Source organism: Chiloscyllium punctatum, chromosome 13 (assembly GCF_047496795.1).
Source record: "Chiloscyllium punctatum isolate Juve2018m chromosome 13, sChiPun1.3, whole genome shotgun sequence".
NCBI classification, from domain to species: domain Eukaryota; kingdom Metazoa; phylum Chordata; class Chondrichthyes; order Orectolobiformes; family Hemiscylliidae; genus Chiloscyllium; species Chiloscyllium punctatum.
Window position 1 is genome coordinate 92629879 of NC_092751.1, and position 19096 is coordinate 92648974.

General features: G+C 37.9%; 1 protein-coding gene and 1 long non-coding RNA gene across 7 annotated transcripts in view; one reads left to right on the forward strand and one right to left on the reverse strand.

Annotated features, from left to right (window-relative positions):
- tubgcp2 (tubulin gamma complex component 2) overlaps window positions 1–19096 on the forward strand; it is a 55203-nt gene that overhangs the window by 21442 nt on the left and 14665 nt on the right. For all 3 annotated transcript variants that reach the window (XM_072583242.1, XM_072583243.1, XM_072583241.1), the window contains exons 11-14: window positions 1405–1585; window positions 6076–6248; window positions 12451–12579; window positions 14319–14439. In XM_072583242.1, coding sequence (XP_072439343.1) covers window positions 1405–1585; window positions 6076–6248; window positions 12451–12579; window positions 14319–14439 — 604 coding nt within the window. The remainder of the gene's footprint in view (window positions 1–1404; window positions 1586–6075; window positions 6249–12450; window positions 12580–14318; window positions 14440–19096) is intronic.
- LOC140484662 (uncharacterized) overlaps window positions 1–19096 on the reverse strand; it is a 120382-nt gene that overhangs the window by 4629 nt on the left and 96657 nt on the right. The window lies entirely within an intron of this gene.

Genomic DNA, 19096 nt, shown 5'->3' on the forward strand with positions numbered 1-19096 from the left:
ATTTGATGGGATGACTTATGTTTTCCTTTTCACTGAGAAAGATTTACCAAATCCTTGTGACTTGTATGCAATGTATAGTGGTGGCTCTTGGTAGCATGACATTTATTGAGGTTTCTTTATCAGCATCATGCAGATTTGTATTAAAAATACAGTAAATACCAATGAACTTTGAAACTCTGACTATTAATATGGGTTTTTACAGGAAAAACTCCACAAAATTACTGCTTTTATGTTTGTGATGCAGGTCAATTTTGTAAACTAGCTATATCAGTAGAATCCCTTCATGACTGACTAATTGATGCAACATTCCCTATATTCTTTTGTTCTCTATAGCTGGCAGTTTTATTTGTGTTTCACCAATTTGCAAATGCTCAACTGTATGTAGCAAATGCAAGTTGAAATATTACATTTCTTGATTCTAAAGTATATAAATAATGCACCGGTGTTATTCCTTAAGTTTTAGCATTGGAAAGCTTCCTCCTTTCTATAAAAATCTCATTGTTCTGCTCGGCCAAGTGCAAAAATAGACTTATTGTCAAAAGGTGGTTTGAGTATTGAGTGGATGCTTTTTGTTCATGCATCTGCCAATATGGTGACTGATTAAAGGCACTAACCATCCATTTAAAGCGACACGGCAGGACAGAATCAAGGTCTGAGTGGCCTATTCCTACTCCTAATTTTCATTGATACCCTCTAAGAAGATAAATGTGGTTTGAGAATTTTATACTTGTCCAAAGAAAAGTCTCCATAAGTGAGGCTGTTGCAAGCAGAACAGATTACTGCAGGATTCGTTTTGAGTCCTGTAAAGGGCTGTTATCCCTATGCTCAATATTATAGTTGATTTGCTTTAAAAGGAAAAACCCTTAGGAGGTCAGGCATAATTCGTTTACTGATAGGTAATGAAACAAGTAGATACTGTTAAACTGTGCTACATAGAAGTATTGCAAGTTATAGATTTGTTTCTTGTATTCATTTGAATTTGGGAGAAGAAAATTAATTGATTCTTTATTTTTTCAGTTCCTCTGTGGCTCTTAGTTAACTGAATTTAGCAGTATGATGATTGATTGATATTGGTATCCATTCTGTCTCTGTCCTAATCATGTGTAATCTGTTTGGAAGCCCCTTTAATTGGGGTTTGTTGTTTAGTAGGGAATGAATGATATTGCTCAAGAAGTTTTGAGGCAAATTAATTCTAACACACGAAGTCAGAAGCTGTATTTCATTACGTGTTCTGTGCTAACATAATAGGACTGAGTAAATTGCTTCCAAATGTATTTTGTCGTCCTTAGTCAGGTTTTATGCTTGTTAATTGTCATTATGCTGTACTGCACTATAAAAACAGCATGCATTCATCAATATGTTTCTTCAATAAAATGCTTGCTGTGTTGTTTATTATTTCTCCAGGTCAATAAAACATTATTTCCTGATGGACCAAGGGGATTTCTTTGTCCACTTCATGGATCTTACAGAAGAAGAGCTAAAAAAGTCTGTAGACGACATTATTCCTACCAGACTAGAAGCCCTGCTGGAGCTAGCACTGAGAATGAGCACTGCCAACACTGACCCATTTAAAGATGATTTGAAGGTGTGTTGAAGCATAATTAATGGAATCTTAAAAATAACTCCTGTTAATGTAATGGCTACTACGGAAAAATGTTCAATTGTAACAAATTCAGATTCAGCCTCTTAACAGTGTACTTGGGAATTAATAGGCTAATCTTTTAACAATTTTAGCCTCACGAACAGTGCAGAATAATTTTTGTCGAAAACATTATTGTTATTCACTGTAGACGTTCAGGAATATTGAAACAATTTTGAGTATCTGAGTAAATTCTATATTAGGACAATAACAGAATTCTATTCAATATTAGAAAGCTGAGTGTATTTAGTAATATTAACCCACTTCAACACCATCCGCCCTCAAAAAAAAGCCATGCTTGTCTCTATCTCCTGAGACACCAAGAGAAACTAAAGTGATGAAACCTTCACAATTGTCTTAAGTTATTCTTTCACAGGTTGTGGCCATTGCTGGCTCAGCCAATGTTTATTTATTGCTCATTCCTAATTACTCTCAGAAGGTCATAATGAGCTGCAGGATGTTTTGGGCATAAACCCTTCATCAGGAAAGGTATTATGCAGAAAGGCATAGTCTAACATGATAGGCTGATATGTGACAGATGCAATTTTTAAAAAAAATTACCACTTCAGAGAATGGAAAGTTATCTGAGTTTGTTAAATTTTAAGTGGCAATAGAATTCTTGCTTTTGCACTTAGATACAAAATAAAGAGGATATGATTTTGTGCAAGATACTACACCATAATAGTACTGTTATGTACAGCTTTGATACTTTATTTTAGGCAGGGCATTTAAAAAGAGCAGTGTAAATTATTTGTAATTTTGTGAAGGATGAGAACTTAAGAGTTCTGAATTGAAACTTGAGAAGCTGGATATTTTGCACTAGAGCTGAGAAGATTTAAGGGTGACCTAATAGAGCTTTTTGATATGATGAGGGGTTGTGATGCACTAAGTAGCAAAATAGATTGTTGTCTTCAAACGGTAGAAACCATCTTTACAGACAATTATTTACCACATATCATTGCAGAAACAGAGTCAATAAATTATTTTAAGAAAATGAGGTCATCCTGAAAATTCACCCTTATCCAAACTCTGTCGTCTTTTAGTTAGTCAAGTCTTTATCCATGTTCAAATACTATCCCTAGTACTATGGGCTATTAAGTAGCCTTATGAGTAATAGCTTTATTGCACACATTTCAGAAATCCAATTATACTAAATCTACTACTTCCCCTTTATCCATCCTGCTTGTTACCTCTTCAAAATTAAGTCCAATAAATCTGTCAGGCATGAGGCCATGCTGATTCTGTTTGCATGTATTATGCATTTTAAAATGCTTTGCAATTACATGTTTAATTCATACTTTCCTTTCACAGGTTTATGAATAGGAAGGGTTTGGAGGGATATGGGCCGGGTGTTGGCAGGTGGGACTAGATTGAGTTGGGATGTCTGGTCAGCGTGGACGGGTTGGACCGAGGGGTCTGTTTCCATGCTGTACATCTCTATGACTCTATCTCTATGGACTACACTAAGTCTTTCAACAAAGTTCCTCGTGGTAGACTGGTTAGGAAGGTTAGATCTCATGGAATACAGGAAGAATTAGCCATTTGGATACAGAACTGGCTCAAAGGTAGAAGTCAGAGGGTGGTGGTGGAGGGTTGCTTTTCAGACTGGAGGCCTTTGACTAATGGTGTGCCACAAGGATCGGTGCTGGGCTCACTGCTTTTTGTCATTTATATAAATAATTTGGATGTGAACATAGGAGGTATAGTTAGTAAGTTTGCAGATGATACCAAAATTGGAGGTGTAGTGGACAGGGAAGAAAGTTATCTAAAAGTACAATGGGATCTTGATCAGATGTGTCAATGGGCAAAGGACTGGCAGATAGAGTTTAATATAGATAAATGTGAGATGCTGCATTTTGGATAAGTAAATCAGAGCAAGACTTATATACTTAAGGTCCTACAGAGTGTTGCTAAGCATGGAGACCTTGGAGTGCAGGTTCACAGTTCCTTGAAAGTGGAGTTGCAGGTAGATAGGATAGTGTAGAAGGCGTTTGGTATGCTTTCCTTTATCGGTCAGAGCACTGAGTATAGGAGTTGGGAGGTCATGTTGCGAATGTACAGAACATTGGTTCGGCCACTTTTGGAATATTGCGCACAATTCTGATCTCCTTCCTATCGGAAGGATGTTGTGAAACTTAAAAGTGGCCAGAAAAGATTTAAAAGGATGTTGCCAGGGTTGGAGGATTTGAATAGGTCTGGAGGTGTTTTCCCTGCAACGTCAGAGGCTGAGGGGTGACCTTATAGAGGTTTATAAAATCATGTCCTAGAGGTTTGGAAAACTGCTCATATAACACCTCTTTTTAAAGTGAAGGAGATGAAAAATGGGTAACAATAACCCAGTTATCTTAACATGTGTTTTGGGGAAATGTTGGTCTGTTATCAAAAATGTAATAACTGTGTTTAAAAATACATAATATGATCAAGCAGAGTCGGCGTGGCTTCATGAAGAGGAAATTGTGCCTCACAAATTTACTAGAATTCTTTGAGGAGATAACGAGCAATCAGACAAAGAGGTGGCAGTGGATGTAATATACTTGGATTTGTAGAAAGCTTTTGATAAGGTATCACGTGTTAGACTACTCAGTAAAGTAAAAGCTGGTAGTGTTGGAGTGAATAAATTAGCAAGGATAGAAATTTGGCTCATAGATGAGAGTTTTGAGTGGGGAACATTTCCAGGATGGCAACCTGTTACTAGTGGAATGCCACAGGGATTAGTGCTGGGGCAAGTTTGTGGATGTCACAAGATTAGGTGGAAGGTGTGTGACATGGATAACACAAAGAGTCTGCATAGGGATAGAGACAGAATAATCAAGTAAGCAAAAACTTGTCAGTGAGATGTAATGTGAGAAAAGGTGAGGGTATGAACTTCGACAGGAAGAACAGAAGAGCTCAGTATTACTTAAATGGAGAAAAACTGCAGAAAGCAACAGCTCAGAAGGATTTGGCAGTCCTTTTACATGAATCACAAATGTTAGCAGTCAAATTCAGTAGGTAGGAAAGCCAAATAGAATGTTGGTATTTATTTCAAAGGAAATGGATTTCAAAAGTAGGGAGGTTTTAGTGAGTTTTGAGAAGATTTATAACTCTGGTTGAAGTTCTGGATGTAGGTTTGCTTGCTGAGCTGGAAGGTTCATTTTCAGACGTTTCATCACCATACTAGGCAACATCATCATTGAGCCTCCGGATGAGGCACTGTGGCATGGCCCGCTTTCTATTTGTGTTTGGGTTTCCTTGGGATAGAGACATCATTTTCTGTGGTGATGTCATTTCCTGTTCTTTTTCTCAGTGGGGGGGGGAGATGGTAAATGGGATCTGAGTCAATGTTTTTGTTGATAGAGCTCCGATTGGAATTCCAAGCTTCTAGGAATTCTCATGCATGTCTCTCTTTGGCTTGGCCTAGGATGGATGTGTTGTCCCAGTCGAAGTGGTGTCCTTCCTCATCTGTATGTAAGGATACGCACAAGAATTCCTCAAAGCATGGCATTCCAACTAGAACTCTAACAACAAATACATTGACTTCGATCCCATTTACCACCCCCTGAGAAAAAGAACAGGAAATGATGTCACCATAGGAAATTACATTACCAATCGAAAGAAACTAGACACATAAATAGAAAGCAGGCCATGCCACCAGTGCTTCATCCAGAGGCTCACTGATTATGTTACCTAGTATGGTGATAAACATCTGAAAATGAACGTCCCAGCTCAGCAAGCAAACCTACATCCAGTAGGGGGGTTTTGCTAAAACTGTACAAGGCACTAGTCAACTTACAGCTGGAATACTGTGACCAGTTTTGGGCACATCTTATAAGGAAAGAAATATTGGCATTGGAGGCAGTGTGAAGGTTCACTATGCTGATACTCTATGGAGGGACTGTCTTGTGGGGAGACGTTGAATAGGATGGGCCTGTACTCATTAGAATTTAGAAGATGAGAGACAATCTTATTGAAATATACAAGGTACTTAACGAACTTGACAGTGTAGATGCAGAGAAGTTGTTTCCCCTTGTTTGAGAGTCTGTGACCAGAGACCATCATCTCAGAATGAGGGGTTATTCATTTAAGACAGACATGAGGAATTTCTTCTCTGAGGATAGTGAATCTGTGATTTTTTTTTATATTGCAGAGGGCTGTCAATGCTGTGTTGTTAAGTGAGAGAATCAGTGGTTAAGGGGAGAAAGCAGGAAAATGGAATTGATGGTTATCAGATCTGTCATAATCTCATTGAATGGCAAAACAGACTCAATGGGCTGAATGGCCTATTTCTGCACCTAAACTTTATGGTAGTATGTTCTATGGTCTTAACTATCAAAACTATTACTTCAACTAAATTCCTGTACAGCTACAATAATGAACATTTTAAATTACTGTCACTGTCAGTTGTCTGAGTTTTTGATCCAGTAAATGAAACTGAGTAATATTTCATTCCTCTGCAGATTAATCTAATGCCACATGACCTCATCACTCAACTGCTGCGCGTTCTGGCTATTGAAACCAAACAGGAAAAAGCTATCATCAATGCAGATCCAACAGAGATTGCCCTTAGTGGCCTGGAAGCTTTCTCCTTTGATTATGTTGTGAAATGGCCACTTTCATTGATTATAAATAGGTAATTGATCTTGTTTAGCTGCACTGCAGTGAGCAAATCTATCAAGTGTTCCTCGGTTAATTTATTTGTTTGGTTGGGACTTGAACAATACCTGATCAAGGCAATGTAGCTTTCTGGTGATGTTGGAAACTTAAGTGCTTCTTTAGACTGTAATTTAGTTTCTGGAAATTCACTGCAGCTTTACAAAGGACGTGCTGCTCACCAGTTGAATAGATCGTGTTAATATTAGTTTGACTTGGGTGTAACTTCAAGACTTGTTACAGATTTATGTACAAAATTTAGACTGACAACATAGCGAGAAGGTTGTTGGAGATACCATCTTTTAACAGATGCACTATATTTCTACTCCAATGGAAATAGAATATCCCTTTCATTTATATAACCATGCCAATTGGGATCGACGTCAAGCACATTGACAATCTGCAACTTTATAGCATGGCATATGCTCCCTGTATCATCAGCAGCAAGCCAGGAACTTAACTCTAGTTCAAGAGGCCAAGCCAGGAATGGCATCAAGCATATCTAAAAATGAGGTATCAACCCTCAGCCAATTTGATTTATTTCCTGTGATATCAAGAAACACTTGGAGATACTGGATACTGCAAAGACTATGGGCCCTGACTCCATTCAGCAGCAGTACTAGAGACTAGTGCTCCAGAACATGCTGTGTTTGTAGTCAAGCTATTCCAGTACAAATTCAATAGTGGGATCTATGAAGCCATGTAGTGAATTTGCCAGGTATGTCGTGTACAGAGAAAGCAGAACCAATCCAACCCGGGCACTTAGCACATCACCAGAATACTTTCAGTCATCAATAAAGTGATGAAAACTGTTCTGTCAATCAGCACTAGGTCAGCAACAACCTGCTCACTGACTCCTAGTTTATGTTCCGGCAGGGCCATTCAGCCGCTGACCTCATTGCATCTTTAGTCCAAAAATACAAAAGAACTGTTTTCCAGAGGTGAGGTGAGAATTACTGTCCAGGACACCAAGGCTTATTTGACTGAATGTGGCATTTCAAGGAATCCTGACAAAACTAGAATCAATGACAGTTGAGGGGAAACTCTGTACTGGTTGGAATAAACTGACACAAAGAAATCTGGTTGTGTTGGTTGGGGTTCCATAGTCTCAGCTCCAGAACATCTCTACAAGGTTCCTCAGTCCTCGGCCCAATCTCCTTCAGCTGCTTTGTTAATGACATATCCTCCATTGTAAGGTCAGAAATAGGAATATTCAGCATCATTCGCGACTCTTCAGATACTGAGGTGGTCCATACCAAAATGCAGCAAGACCTAGACATTATCTAGGAGTAATAGAAATGAACATCTCCACTAAGAGAGAGTGTAGCCATGGTTCCTTGACATTTAATGATATCACCACCACTGCATGCCCCATTATAAACATCCTGTGGGTTACCATTCACCAGAAACTGAAGTGGACTGGTCATATAAGTACTGTGGCCCTTAGAGCAGGTCGGAGGCAAGGAATCACACACTAAGTAACTCCCTACCTGACCCCCAAAAGCCTATCCACTATCGAAATGCACAAGTCAGAAGTGTGCAGGAATATCCCCATTTGCCTGGATGGCTGCAGTTCCCATAACTTTCAAGAAGCGTGAAAGCATCCAGGTCAAAGCAGCCCACTGGATTGGCACCACATCAACAAATATTCACTCCCTCCATCCCCTACTGTCAGTAACAGCAGTGTGTGCTATGTACAAGTTTCAGTCCAGAAATTCAGTAAATCTTTTTAGCACTTACTGGCTAGAAGGACAGATGCAGTGAAATATGAAAGTAGCACCAGCTGCAATTTCCAGTCCACATCACTCACCATCCAGATTTCGAAACATACCACCTTTCTTCCAGTGTCGCTGGGTCAAACTCCAGGAACTCCCTCCCTAACGACATTGTGAGTGTACCTATACCAAACTTACTGCAACAGTTCATCACCATCTTCTCAAGGGCATCCAAGAATGGGCTGTAAATACTGGCTCAGCCAATGACGCCCAGATTCATAAATGAATTTTTATTTTAAATTCAAAAGCGATACTGTCTAATGTTCTCCTTTAGCTGACACTACACAAAATTAAATTAATTGTTTAACTCTTCATTTATTGTTAGAAGGATGTAGCTGTGCATATAATGGCTGTGCATTTTCCTACATTACAACTGATTACAGATACAACTGATTAAAAATATTAATCTGAAGTTGATCAAAATAGTTAAGGCAGTTACCTGAATATTACTGGAATTACTTTAACATTGCATTAAATATTAAGTTTACATGAATAGCTTAAAAAGTTAATCAACAGAGTTTTAAGTCAAAGATCCAAACCTTGGGGCTACTTGAAGTAGTATTGTTTGATTCAGTCCTGTCAATTCTTAAATAAACTATTAAATATTAAGATAAAATAGTGAAGAATTCTAATATTTAAGAATGGTATGGGGTTAAGGACTGTACTATCTGTCCTCCTCCAGGATGTTTTGTGTTGCCTGATTATGCAGAATTTTTACATTTGTGGAATTTGATTTTAGATTTCATAATCAATCCACATATTTACATTCCAAAACATGTATTGTTTGCCCTCTTCCATGTAGAGACAATGTATTCCATCCAACAATTAGTCTTGATTACAGTAAATCTCATACTGGAAGTGTAAATTGGATTTCTAATATAATCGTAGTCAAATAATTGAGCATATATTTCCAATCTGATTTGAGCAGGCTAAAATGACCAAGCAAATTTTATAATTTTTAAGTAATTCTCAACAGCAGGATATTAAACATTTATTATATAGGATATAAAAAAGTCAATAATATATGCAATTAATATATTCACTTTAGGAATTGGTTGTTTCTGTGGAATCTTGGAACAAGAAATCCTTGATTTAAATAGCACGCAGGACTAAAAGTCAAGCCTAAATTATTGGCAGCTCTTTAGTTGAGCAATGTTTGGAAGTCTGAATGTACTAAAGAATATAGCAGGATCCACTTGTTCTAATTTTCTGAAATTTCATAGAATCCCTAGAGTGTGGAAGCAGGCCATTCAGCCCATTAAATCCACACCGATCCTCTGAACAGCATCCCCTCAAGACCCATCCCATCCCTGTAACTCCCATGGCTAATCCATTTAGCTTGCACATCTCTGAATGCTGTGGGCAGTTTAGCATAGCCAATCCACCCAACCTGTGCATCTTTGGACTGTAGGAGGAAACTGGAAAACCTGGGGAAAACCCACACAGACATGGGGAGAAGGTGCAAACTCCACACAAACAGTAACCTGAGCGTGGAATCAGGCCTGGGTCCCTGGCGCTGTGAGGCAGCAGTGCTAACCTCTGAGCCACCATGCCACCCATACTAAGCCACAATGCAGCCACTCATAGTACTACCAATCAATTGTGATAAAAGTTATGTTATTTTGATAATTAAATTGTAGATTCTTTCTCAAAAATTAGATTTATATAATATAAGTTTCAGCACTAATGGGAGGTAAACAAACTAGAAAATTAGCTAACAACACTGAAGTGTCTGCAACTAAAATATTGTGAAACCTGCACCCTCAAAACCATGGCCACTATAATAAATTGAGATGCACAACCTCCTCCACATCTGGATACATCAATTATGTGATTGGAAAAGTAGGTGAAGCATATCTGAGCTACCATTTTCCATTTTTAATATATTTTTAATCTATTTTGATGTAAGTCAACTCAGATCTAAAAAGGATACTTCAAAACTTGCTGAATTTTTCATATTGATCACGAAATCTCATTGAAGCTAGTCTGTAACTTCTCATTCCAGTGGTTTTTAGTTTCATTTTATCAGCATATTAATCCTTTTTAGTATAAAACCATGATATCAGTGGAAAAGATTTGCTAACTGTTAACAGGAATTTGTTTTGTTTGACCGCAGCCCATTATGCCGTGACATTTCAGCTTTCTAACTGATTTCCAGGCAGGATCTGTCACCCTGCTGACTGAGAATCATATGCCAGCAATCATCTGTCTGGCAGGAAATTCGGTTAGCAGATACTCGTTGGAATTCAGGGTCATTACAGATACCTGGGAAGTTTGGCAGTAAATGTCTATCTGAAATTTGAATCCCTTATTAAATATGCTTATGTTCAGTGCATTTCACAGATTTATTTTGTAGGATTTTTAATTTTATTTTAATTTTATTAAAAATGGCTTTAATTTAAAATTAAATAAGAGGAAGATCTGCGCTATGCGCAAGGCTCACTAATCCTTTTTACTGGAACAACTAAGGGAGATTTTTTTTTGTTTTCTTGGAGCAAAAACTTCAAATTTAATCGCAAAGCTGCAATAAGGAAATTAGTTTTTTTTAAAAAGTATGACTCTACATCTAGGGGGCAGCATGGTGGCTCAGTAGTTAGCACTGCTTCCTTACAGTGCCAAGGACCCAGGTTCGATTCTAGCCTCTGGTAACTGTCTGTGTGGAGTTTGCACATTCTTCCTGTGTCTGCATGGGTTTCCTCTGGGTGCTCTGGTTTCCTCCCACAGTCCAACAATGTGCAGGTTAGGTGAATTGGCCATGCTAAATTGTCCAAAGTGTTAGGTGCGTTAGTCAAAGGGAAATGGGTCTGGGTGGGTTACTCTTCGGAGAGTCGGTGTGGACTTGTTTGGCCGAAGGGCCTGTTTCCACACTGGGGAATCTAATCTAATCATAAAGCACTTAATATTTGACTACCTTTGATCAAAAAGTTTGACTTAAACTGGAGTCACTGGGAATTGTGGACTCTGAAATCCTACATAACACAAAGGGAGCTGTTATGATTGTAACTCCTCTCAGTCCAAAGATGATATCACAGGAGTTCTTTAAGGTGGTAGTCTAAGCTCAACCACCTTGAGCTGCTTCAAAAATGACCTTTTGTCCATCATTAGATCCAAACTAGAGATGTTTGCTGATGTTTGCACAATATTCAAGACTTTACTATCTCCTCAAGAACTGTGTCCTGGTGCAGCAAGATATGGACCTCATTGCAAACTTGGTCTGATAAGTGGCAAGTGCCAGACAATGATCATCACAGACAATGACAACTGCTGGTCAAATATAGAAAGCTTAATACTATGTGCAAAATAAATACTTTGAATGAATCTGAAATCACTAAGTACAATTGTCTTGATCTGATCACTCAAGCGACCAAGTGCTGTGCTCCAAACTGGGCTCAGTGTTGTTTCCCTGCCTCCATCACTTTATTTTACATGTTGCACATAATTGACTTTGTTGGGTAGAGAACACAGGAATTAAATGTGTTACATTGCATGCAATGAGTAAGTGACTGTCTCTTATTGTTTGATTCCAGTTCAGTCAATGTCTAAGTACTGCCCTTCTTACCTTCAGTTGTTTTCTCAAACACATGCAGCTTGTAGTTACATTTTGTGTTTTCTACTTTTGATTTCTTGTCATTCTTGCCCCCCTCCTATCTCTGATCACAGTGTACTTCAGCACAAGGCCTCTATATACAATGGAGTTGAAGTTAAAATGCCCTGTAACGGCATGAATGAGTTTTCCTGATGTGTGTTAGAGCACTTATTTGATATAGGAAGCTGAACTATATTTAAAGTACGAGAAGGCATACTTCATCTTGAAATATCAAGTACATACAACTGTAAACGTTAACTTTATGATAGTGAATAATAGCTTAATCTTATCTTCAACAGCAAGTCTGATGCTTTCACAACAAATGCTGGAGAGAGCTTTTGTCTTTATACCATGGATGATTTTTCCAATCTTGCATAACATTACTTTGCATATTCAAAGGTAAGGTTGCCATCTCATTAGAGAGAGACAGCTGGTGATGATTTTAACCTATGGGTCACCGTGTCTCAGGCAAGGGGAGTGGTTGAGAAGGTGACACCTTCATGGTAATCTCAGCCAGTACAGGAATTCAACCCATCACTCTGCATCACAAACCAGCTAATCAGCCAACTGAACTATCTAATTCCTAGTATGTGTTAAAAATTCTAGAGAGCATTAGAAATAATAACTTTCTTTTAGTAGAGTACCAAAGTTTAAAATTCTATGCATATGCTTTGAAAACGCAATGCCATAGATGCATTCTAAACATCTGCATAAAGGAGGCTTTATGTAGTTGTTCCAATGACATTGCTAACAAAGATCTTATTTCTATTTTTAGAGTTGCATTTTTGTAAGCTCACTATTCATTTCTTTATCGTCATTAGGAAAGCTTTGACTAGATATCAAATGCTCTTCAGACACATGTTTTACTGCAAACATGTGGAACGGCAGCTGTGCAATGTGTGGATCAGTAATAAAGTTGCAAAACAGTATTCATTACACTCTGCTAAATGGTAAGTATGATGTTTTGGAACAAGATGTACCATGATTCTCAAGATTTACTGCATTGCCATGTTACTACTGGTATAGTTTATTTCCAACAATTCTGAGCCTCCATCTCTGGACATGCTGGATCATAATCCAATTTTGAAATGTTCAGATTCTTCACATTTTGCTGCAGAGCCATTTTATTTTCCTAGTGGAACTTATCGTTGGAAGACATACATTGCTTGAAGGAAAACAGCATCATTTCGTTGTAATTCACAGGCCAAATGGACTTGCAATTTGTGTAAAATGTACAAAATTACATGGGCTCACATTATCAATGATCTTAGTATTAATGCTTGCATTGTGACAAAATTCCTTTAAAATACATCCTTGTTTTATATGGGAGATATAAAACATGTGGTTTAGCCAGTCAAAAGCGCATGAGGTAAGAACGTGGAGAATAACATACGGATCCACTTATTAATATGCTACTTGTTCATTTTTGGCATTTTGTTTAAATATATGAATTAATAGTTATTTATATTGAATCGAGTAAATATACTTTAGCTGATTGAAACCAAGCCTAAAATTGCACTTTTACACGAGAATTCCATTGAGCAGATTTTTTTCTTGTAAATTGAGAAACCTTGTGGCATTTATCCACCCAAAATGTTTAATGAGCTCCATCATAGCCATCTGTGCAGAATACAAGGTGTGGCTCAAACTTTATATACATAAGACACACTAACTGGAAATTTCTGTGGGTTCACATAATCTGTTCCCATAATTTTAGCAGTGGATTGGGTGAAACCACAAGAAAATATCTGATAGAATTCTTTGGAGACATATAATTGGATGAATGTTCAATTTGATCTGTCATGGTGTCGTTTTTTTTGTTTTGAGATGTTGCCTACTTGTTTTTAATACTAACCATATTTGTTCAATTTTTCTTAAATTGAAGTTAGTCAGAATTTAGAAATGTGTATTCATTATGTGAATTACTCCCAGTTAGTCAAACACTGTCGCAAATATTTCAAACCTAATATACAAAATATCAATTCCTCAAAAAGATTTTAACCCTTTAAAAATTCTGGTCTAACACATTGTTTTTGTGAAGGCATGGATTCTGAATTGATATCAACAGAAACTTGTCTGGTCATACTCTTGTTCTCTCTCTCGTCAAATAGCATATGAGACGACCATTCCCATAACCAAGTCCCTTCATAAATGGGTAGGTCATTAGTCAGAGTCAACTCTCTTGACAGGAGAAGTGCCTAGTCACACATTGTGGGTAGTGGGGAGGTTATCACCTCATGTTCCATTAGTCATCAATTTGGAGCGTTGGCCTCTTGATGATGTAATGCAGCTACTTCTTCCTCCTCAGACGTGAGTTTCCTGCTAGATGTCAACCTGGTATACAGAGACCAGAGCTTCTCATCTTTTCTCACTGGTACTCTCTGCATAGCCTTCTGACCTGAGTGAAAATGGTACCACTGAGCCAAGGTTCATGTCTCTGATATATTTTAAATTCGGGTATTTTTTCTTTTACAAGCAAGATTGAATCTGAACTTTTATGAGGAAGAGAACAGGGAAATGTAGCAATTTTAACTTGAGGGAAAACTTGCATGTAAATTGATTAAAAAAAGTGATGGAAAAAATCAATTTTATTCTCACCTTTTTGTTCTGAATATGGAGATTTTATTTATTGTGTTTCGATCGTTCAGGTTTTAGATGTTCACCATAAGTTTTTTGCTTTATCCATTAGGTTTGCTGCAGCTTTCACTTTGAGACAGCGAATGCTGAATTTTGTGCAGAATATTCAGTATTACATGATGTTTGAGGTTATGGAGCCGAATTGGCACATTATGGAAAGTAATCTAAAATCCGTAAGTAATTAAAATCTTCAAAATAGCTGGAGACAAATTTACAGAAGTCTAGTGGTACCTCACTTTCACCTAATACTTTGTTCAAACCATTTTAATGTATAAAATATTGCCAAATTCCCAGACATTTGGTACTGTACTGTATGCTGTGTAGCCTTTAACTTGGTCAATGTGGAAAAGATTAGCTCAGCATTTCTTTTCAGTTATAATCATGAGGTAAATTACATTAAGCAAATGTAAATTACCTGCTGTTAAAAGCATTTAGTTTTAATGAATACTCTGAATATGTTTTGTTTTTCCCTACTTACTAACCTCACGTAAACCTTTTGGCAATATTGGAAAAATTACTGAGGAATCGTAACCTAAATGTGGAAGACATTACTGTAGAGACAGCTAATTAAATCAAAATGTACGCTAACCATACTCTTGTCATGCAGTCTCACGGTACTTATTAAAATGTTCAAGAACAATATTTCATAGTTATTTATGCCCCAGTTAATATTGGCTATAGTGTATATTCTATTAATATTTATAAGTGGAAGTATTTGAAATAGAAATGCATCTTGAATGTTTTCACTTTGAAATTATTGCTTTTGATTGTTGTTTGTTAGAACTCAGTCATTGGCTTATTATGGATACCAGTAAGAATGAAAAGGTTTGTTCTAGATACTTCACATGTACAGTTGGGGGTCATTCAATCTCTGTCAATCTACGTTTCCAGTTTTAAAATATTAGTGTTGCTCACACTTGAGGTAAAATCACATCTGCCCAGATTGTGGCTTAGAACCATAGATGTCTAAATTTATATAACATAGATGTCTAAATTTATATTTGGTGACTTGAGTGCAATTTTTCCTTTGCTCACACAGAGTATGACTTTAATTGGCAGTTGTGTTTGTTTGTACTGTGCCTTGAGAGTGTAATTAATGCCTGAAATTGAAGTAAAGAAATTGGCCTTTGGTGCCCGGAAATATGGGACATTTCCTGTTCTGTTGTTAACCACACTGAAAAAAGATTTTAAAATTTAATTTGTCATAGTCATAGAGATGTACAGGATGGAAACGGATCTTTTGGTCCAACTCATCCATGCCGACCTGGTATCCTAAGCTAATCTAGTCCCATTTGCCAGCACTTGACCCATATCCCCCTCAATTCTTCCTATTCAAGTCCAGTGTTGGACTGGGGTGTACAAACCTAAAAATCATACAACACAAGGCTATAGTCCAACAGATTTATTTGGAAGCACTAGCTTTCGGAGCACTGCCCCTTCATCAGGTGGTTGTGGAGAATAAGATCAGTGGATACAGATAAATTCTGTGTCTTAGGATCTTATTAACCACAACTACCTGATGAAGGAACAACGCTCCGAATGCTAGTGCTTCCAAATAAACATGTTGGACTATGGCCTGTTGTTGTGATTTTTAACTTCCTATTCATATACCCATCCAGATGTCTTTTATATCCACCACTTCCTCTGGCAGCTCGTTCCATACGCACACCACCCTCTGTGTGAAAAAATTGTCCCTTAGGTCCCTTTTTCCCCTTGTCCTAGAAGTATAGAACAAAATCATTGGTTAAAGCACAGCAGGAGGTCATGCAATCTTTTTGAGTTCATGCTATCTCTTTGCAAGAACAAATTGGCTACTCTTACTGTACCACCCTCTCCTCACAGTGCTGACATTTATTTTTCCCTCCTAAGTAAAGAGGTGAATTGACCATGCTAAATTGCCCATAGTGTTATGACCATTAGTAAGAGGGAAATGAGTCTGTGTGGGTTACTCTTCGGAGGGTCAGTGTAGAATTGTTGGGCGAAAGGCCTATTTCCACACTGTAGGGTAACCTAATCTAATCTAGTTCATAAGACATAGGAGCAGAATTAGGCCATTTGATCATGGCTAATATACTCCTATCCCCCATTTTCCTGCGTTCTCCCAATAACCCTTCAACCATTAATAATTAAAAATCTGTCTAAATCCTCCTTTAAATGTCCTCACTGTCCATCATCCACTGCACTTTGGGGTAGTGAAAAGTTTCTCCTCAATGTTATTTTAAATTTGCAACCCATTATCCTAAGACTATGACCTCTCGTCTGAGAATGCCCCACAAGAGGAAGCATCCGCTCCATGTCTGTTTTATCCATACCGGGAAGTTGATTTGCAGACATTTCATACCCTGTCTAGGTGAACCTAGACAGGGGACATAACATCTGCAAATTGACTTCCCAGCTCAGCGAATATACCTGCATCCATGACAGCTGGTACCCGAGCTACAAATCGTTTCACAAACCTTATCCATACCCTTTATCATCTCGATTTGATCTCCCTCGTTCTTCTAAATTCCAGAGAGTATAGGCCTAAACTCTTCAATCTCTGTTCTGAGAGACAACCCCCTCATGTCTGGGATCAATCTAGTGAAGCTCCTCTGGAGTGCCTCCAATGCCACTACATCTTTCTCCTCAAAAAGGGACCAAAACTGCACACAGTTTTCCAGGTGCAGTCTCACCAATGCCTTGTATAGTTATACCAATGTTTCCTTACCTTTAAATTCTAAAAATGGTTTTCCTCTTGTTTTCTTTGGTTCTTTTACCAATCACCTTAAATTGCTTTCCACTGGTCTCACCCTTCTGCCTGTGGGAAAAGGTTATCTCAATCTACTTTATCAAGACCCCTCATTATTTTGAACACTACTATCACATCTCTTCTGAAAGGAAAACAAACCCAACCTTTCCAATCTGTCCATGTAACCGCAGTTCTTCATCCCTGAAACCATTTTCATAAATCTTTTCTGCATAATCTCTCAAATCTTTACATTTTTCTGAAAGTGTGGTGCCTTTTCATTCTATTTATAAATCCCACCATCCTGTAATCCTTTTAAACTATTGTCTCAACCTCACCCTGCCATTTTCAACATTGTATGTACATAAGCCCCCAAGGTCTGTTGGTTGCCCCGAACGTAAAACAAGCTGTTAAGCATATGCATCGGGAGAGTCATGAGCAACTAAAAAGGTGTTCAAATTATAGTACAAATGCCTTTTTGTGTGCAAGTTCCTGGAATTCCAGTCAGCTTCCCGTTGTATCTCAGATGTCTGACTAGCTTAGATCGGTTCAGGATCCAGTGTATCCAGTGGCATTATGCTTTTCTGAAAATGGATTTTGAAACTGTTTAGGTCACTAAAATGAGTGTAGTTGGTCTGAAAATGTTGTTTTCTGCTAGTTAAACGTACTCTACATAGATGCAGCTGCTCATAGATGTATCAGGAAAGAAGAAAACATTGCATTGTCTTTGAATTGAACATATGATTGCTAAGTAGGAAACTAGCTCCCATGCAGTAGTCCAGTATCAGAAATGAATTTAATTCTCTTTCAAGCATTTTAGCTTTTATTTTTTATGAGAGATGAGTTCTGGTTGGGCAAATGGCCTGATGTTGGAAGTTTTGCTCAAAATCTTGGTACATTTGTGGGTGAAATTGAAAAGTTGCCATCCTTGAAGCCCAGAGTGGAATTGCTATTCCCAGGCTTCCTCAATTATGTTTCAGTTCTTTGCATTCTGTGCTATCAGTTCATTAGAATATGTGAATGCCTGAAATTTTTTTAATATTGTCTATTTCTGTCTCAAACTTAATTTCTAATACTAATCCTGATTTTTTTTTTTAAAATTTGCTGCTCCCTCTTGCCTGATTCCATCCGAAGGTGAATGATGTAAAGATCAGGGTACTCTAAAGCAAAATCATGCTTGTTATGGTAACCTGAAAATGATATTCTGTCATCTGAATTATGACCCATGAATTTATATCTTTTTATTAGGACCAGGATGTTTACTTAATTGCTAACTAATTGGTTCTAGATATGAAGATAATTTATCATTAAATTAATTTCCAATAATGTCAAGAAATGGTTGAAGACACTGAATATTGCAAAGGCTATGTGCCCTGAAACATTCCAGTAAGAGTACTGAAGACTTGTGTTCCAGATCTAGCTGCACCACTGGCCAACTGTTCCAGTAAAGCCAACAACCTGACGTCTATTTATCAATATGGATAATTGCCCAGGGATGTCCTGTCCATGAAAAGCAGGAAAATCTAACCTAGCCAGTATTAGATTGCTCTTAATCATCAGCAAAGTGGACATTTTGTAGACAGCACTATCAAGTGGCATTTATTTGACAATAACCTGTTTAGTTTTTTTTCCACCAAACATGGACAAAAATTCTCGACTTGAGGGGAAGTGAGGGTAATCGCCCTCGACAATAAGGCAGCATTTGACTCAAAATGATATCAAGGAACTTTATCAAAACAAGAGACAATGGAACTCAATGGACAGCCTTGATAATGGTTGGAGTCATACCTAGCACAAAGGATGTGGTTGTGGTTTGTTGAAATCCAGTTGTCTCAGCCATATCTAAAGCGAACCTCTCCACAGAAGCATCTCAGAATGGTGTACTCAATCCAACTATTGTCAACTTGCTTCTTCAATTACCTTGTTCTCCCCAACACTGGTCGGTATGTCCACTCAGACGCTGAAGCAGTCCATATCCATGTAGGCATAACATGGACCACATCAAGTCTGACAAGTGACAAGTCACATCCAGGCTACATAAATTTCGAAGAGTCTGGTGCTGGAAAAGCACAGCCAGTCAGGCAGCATCCAAGGAGCAGGGGAGT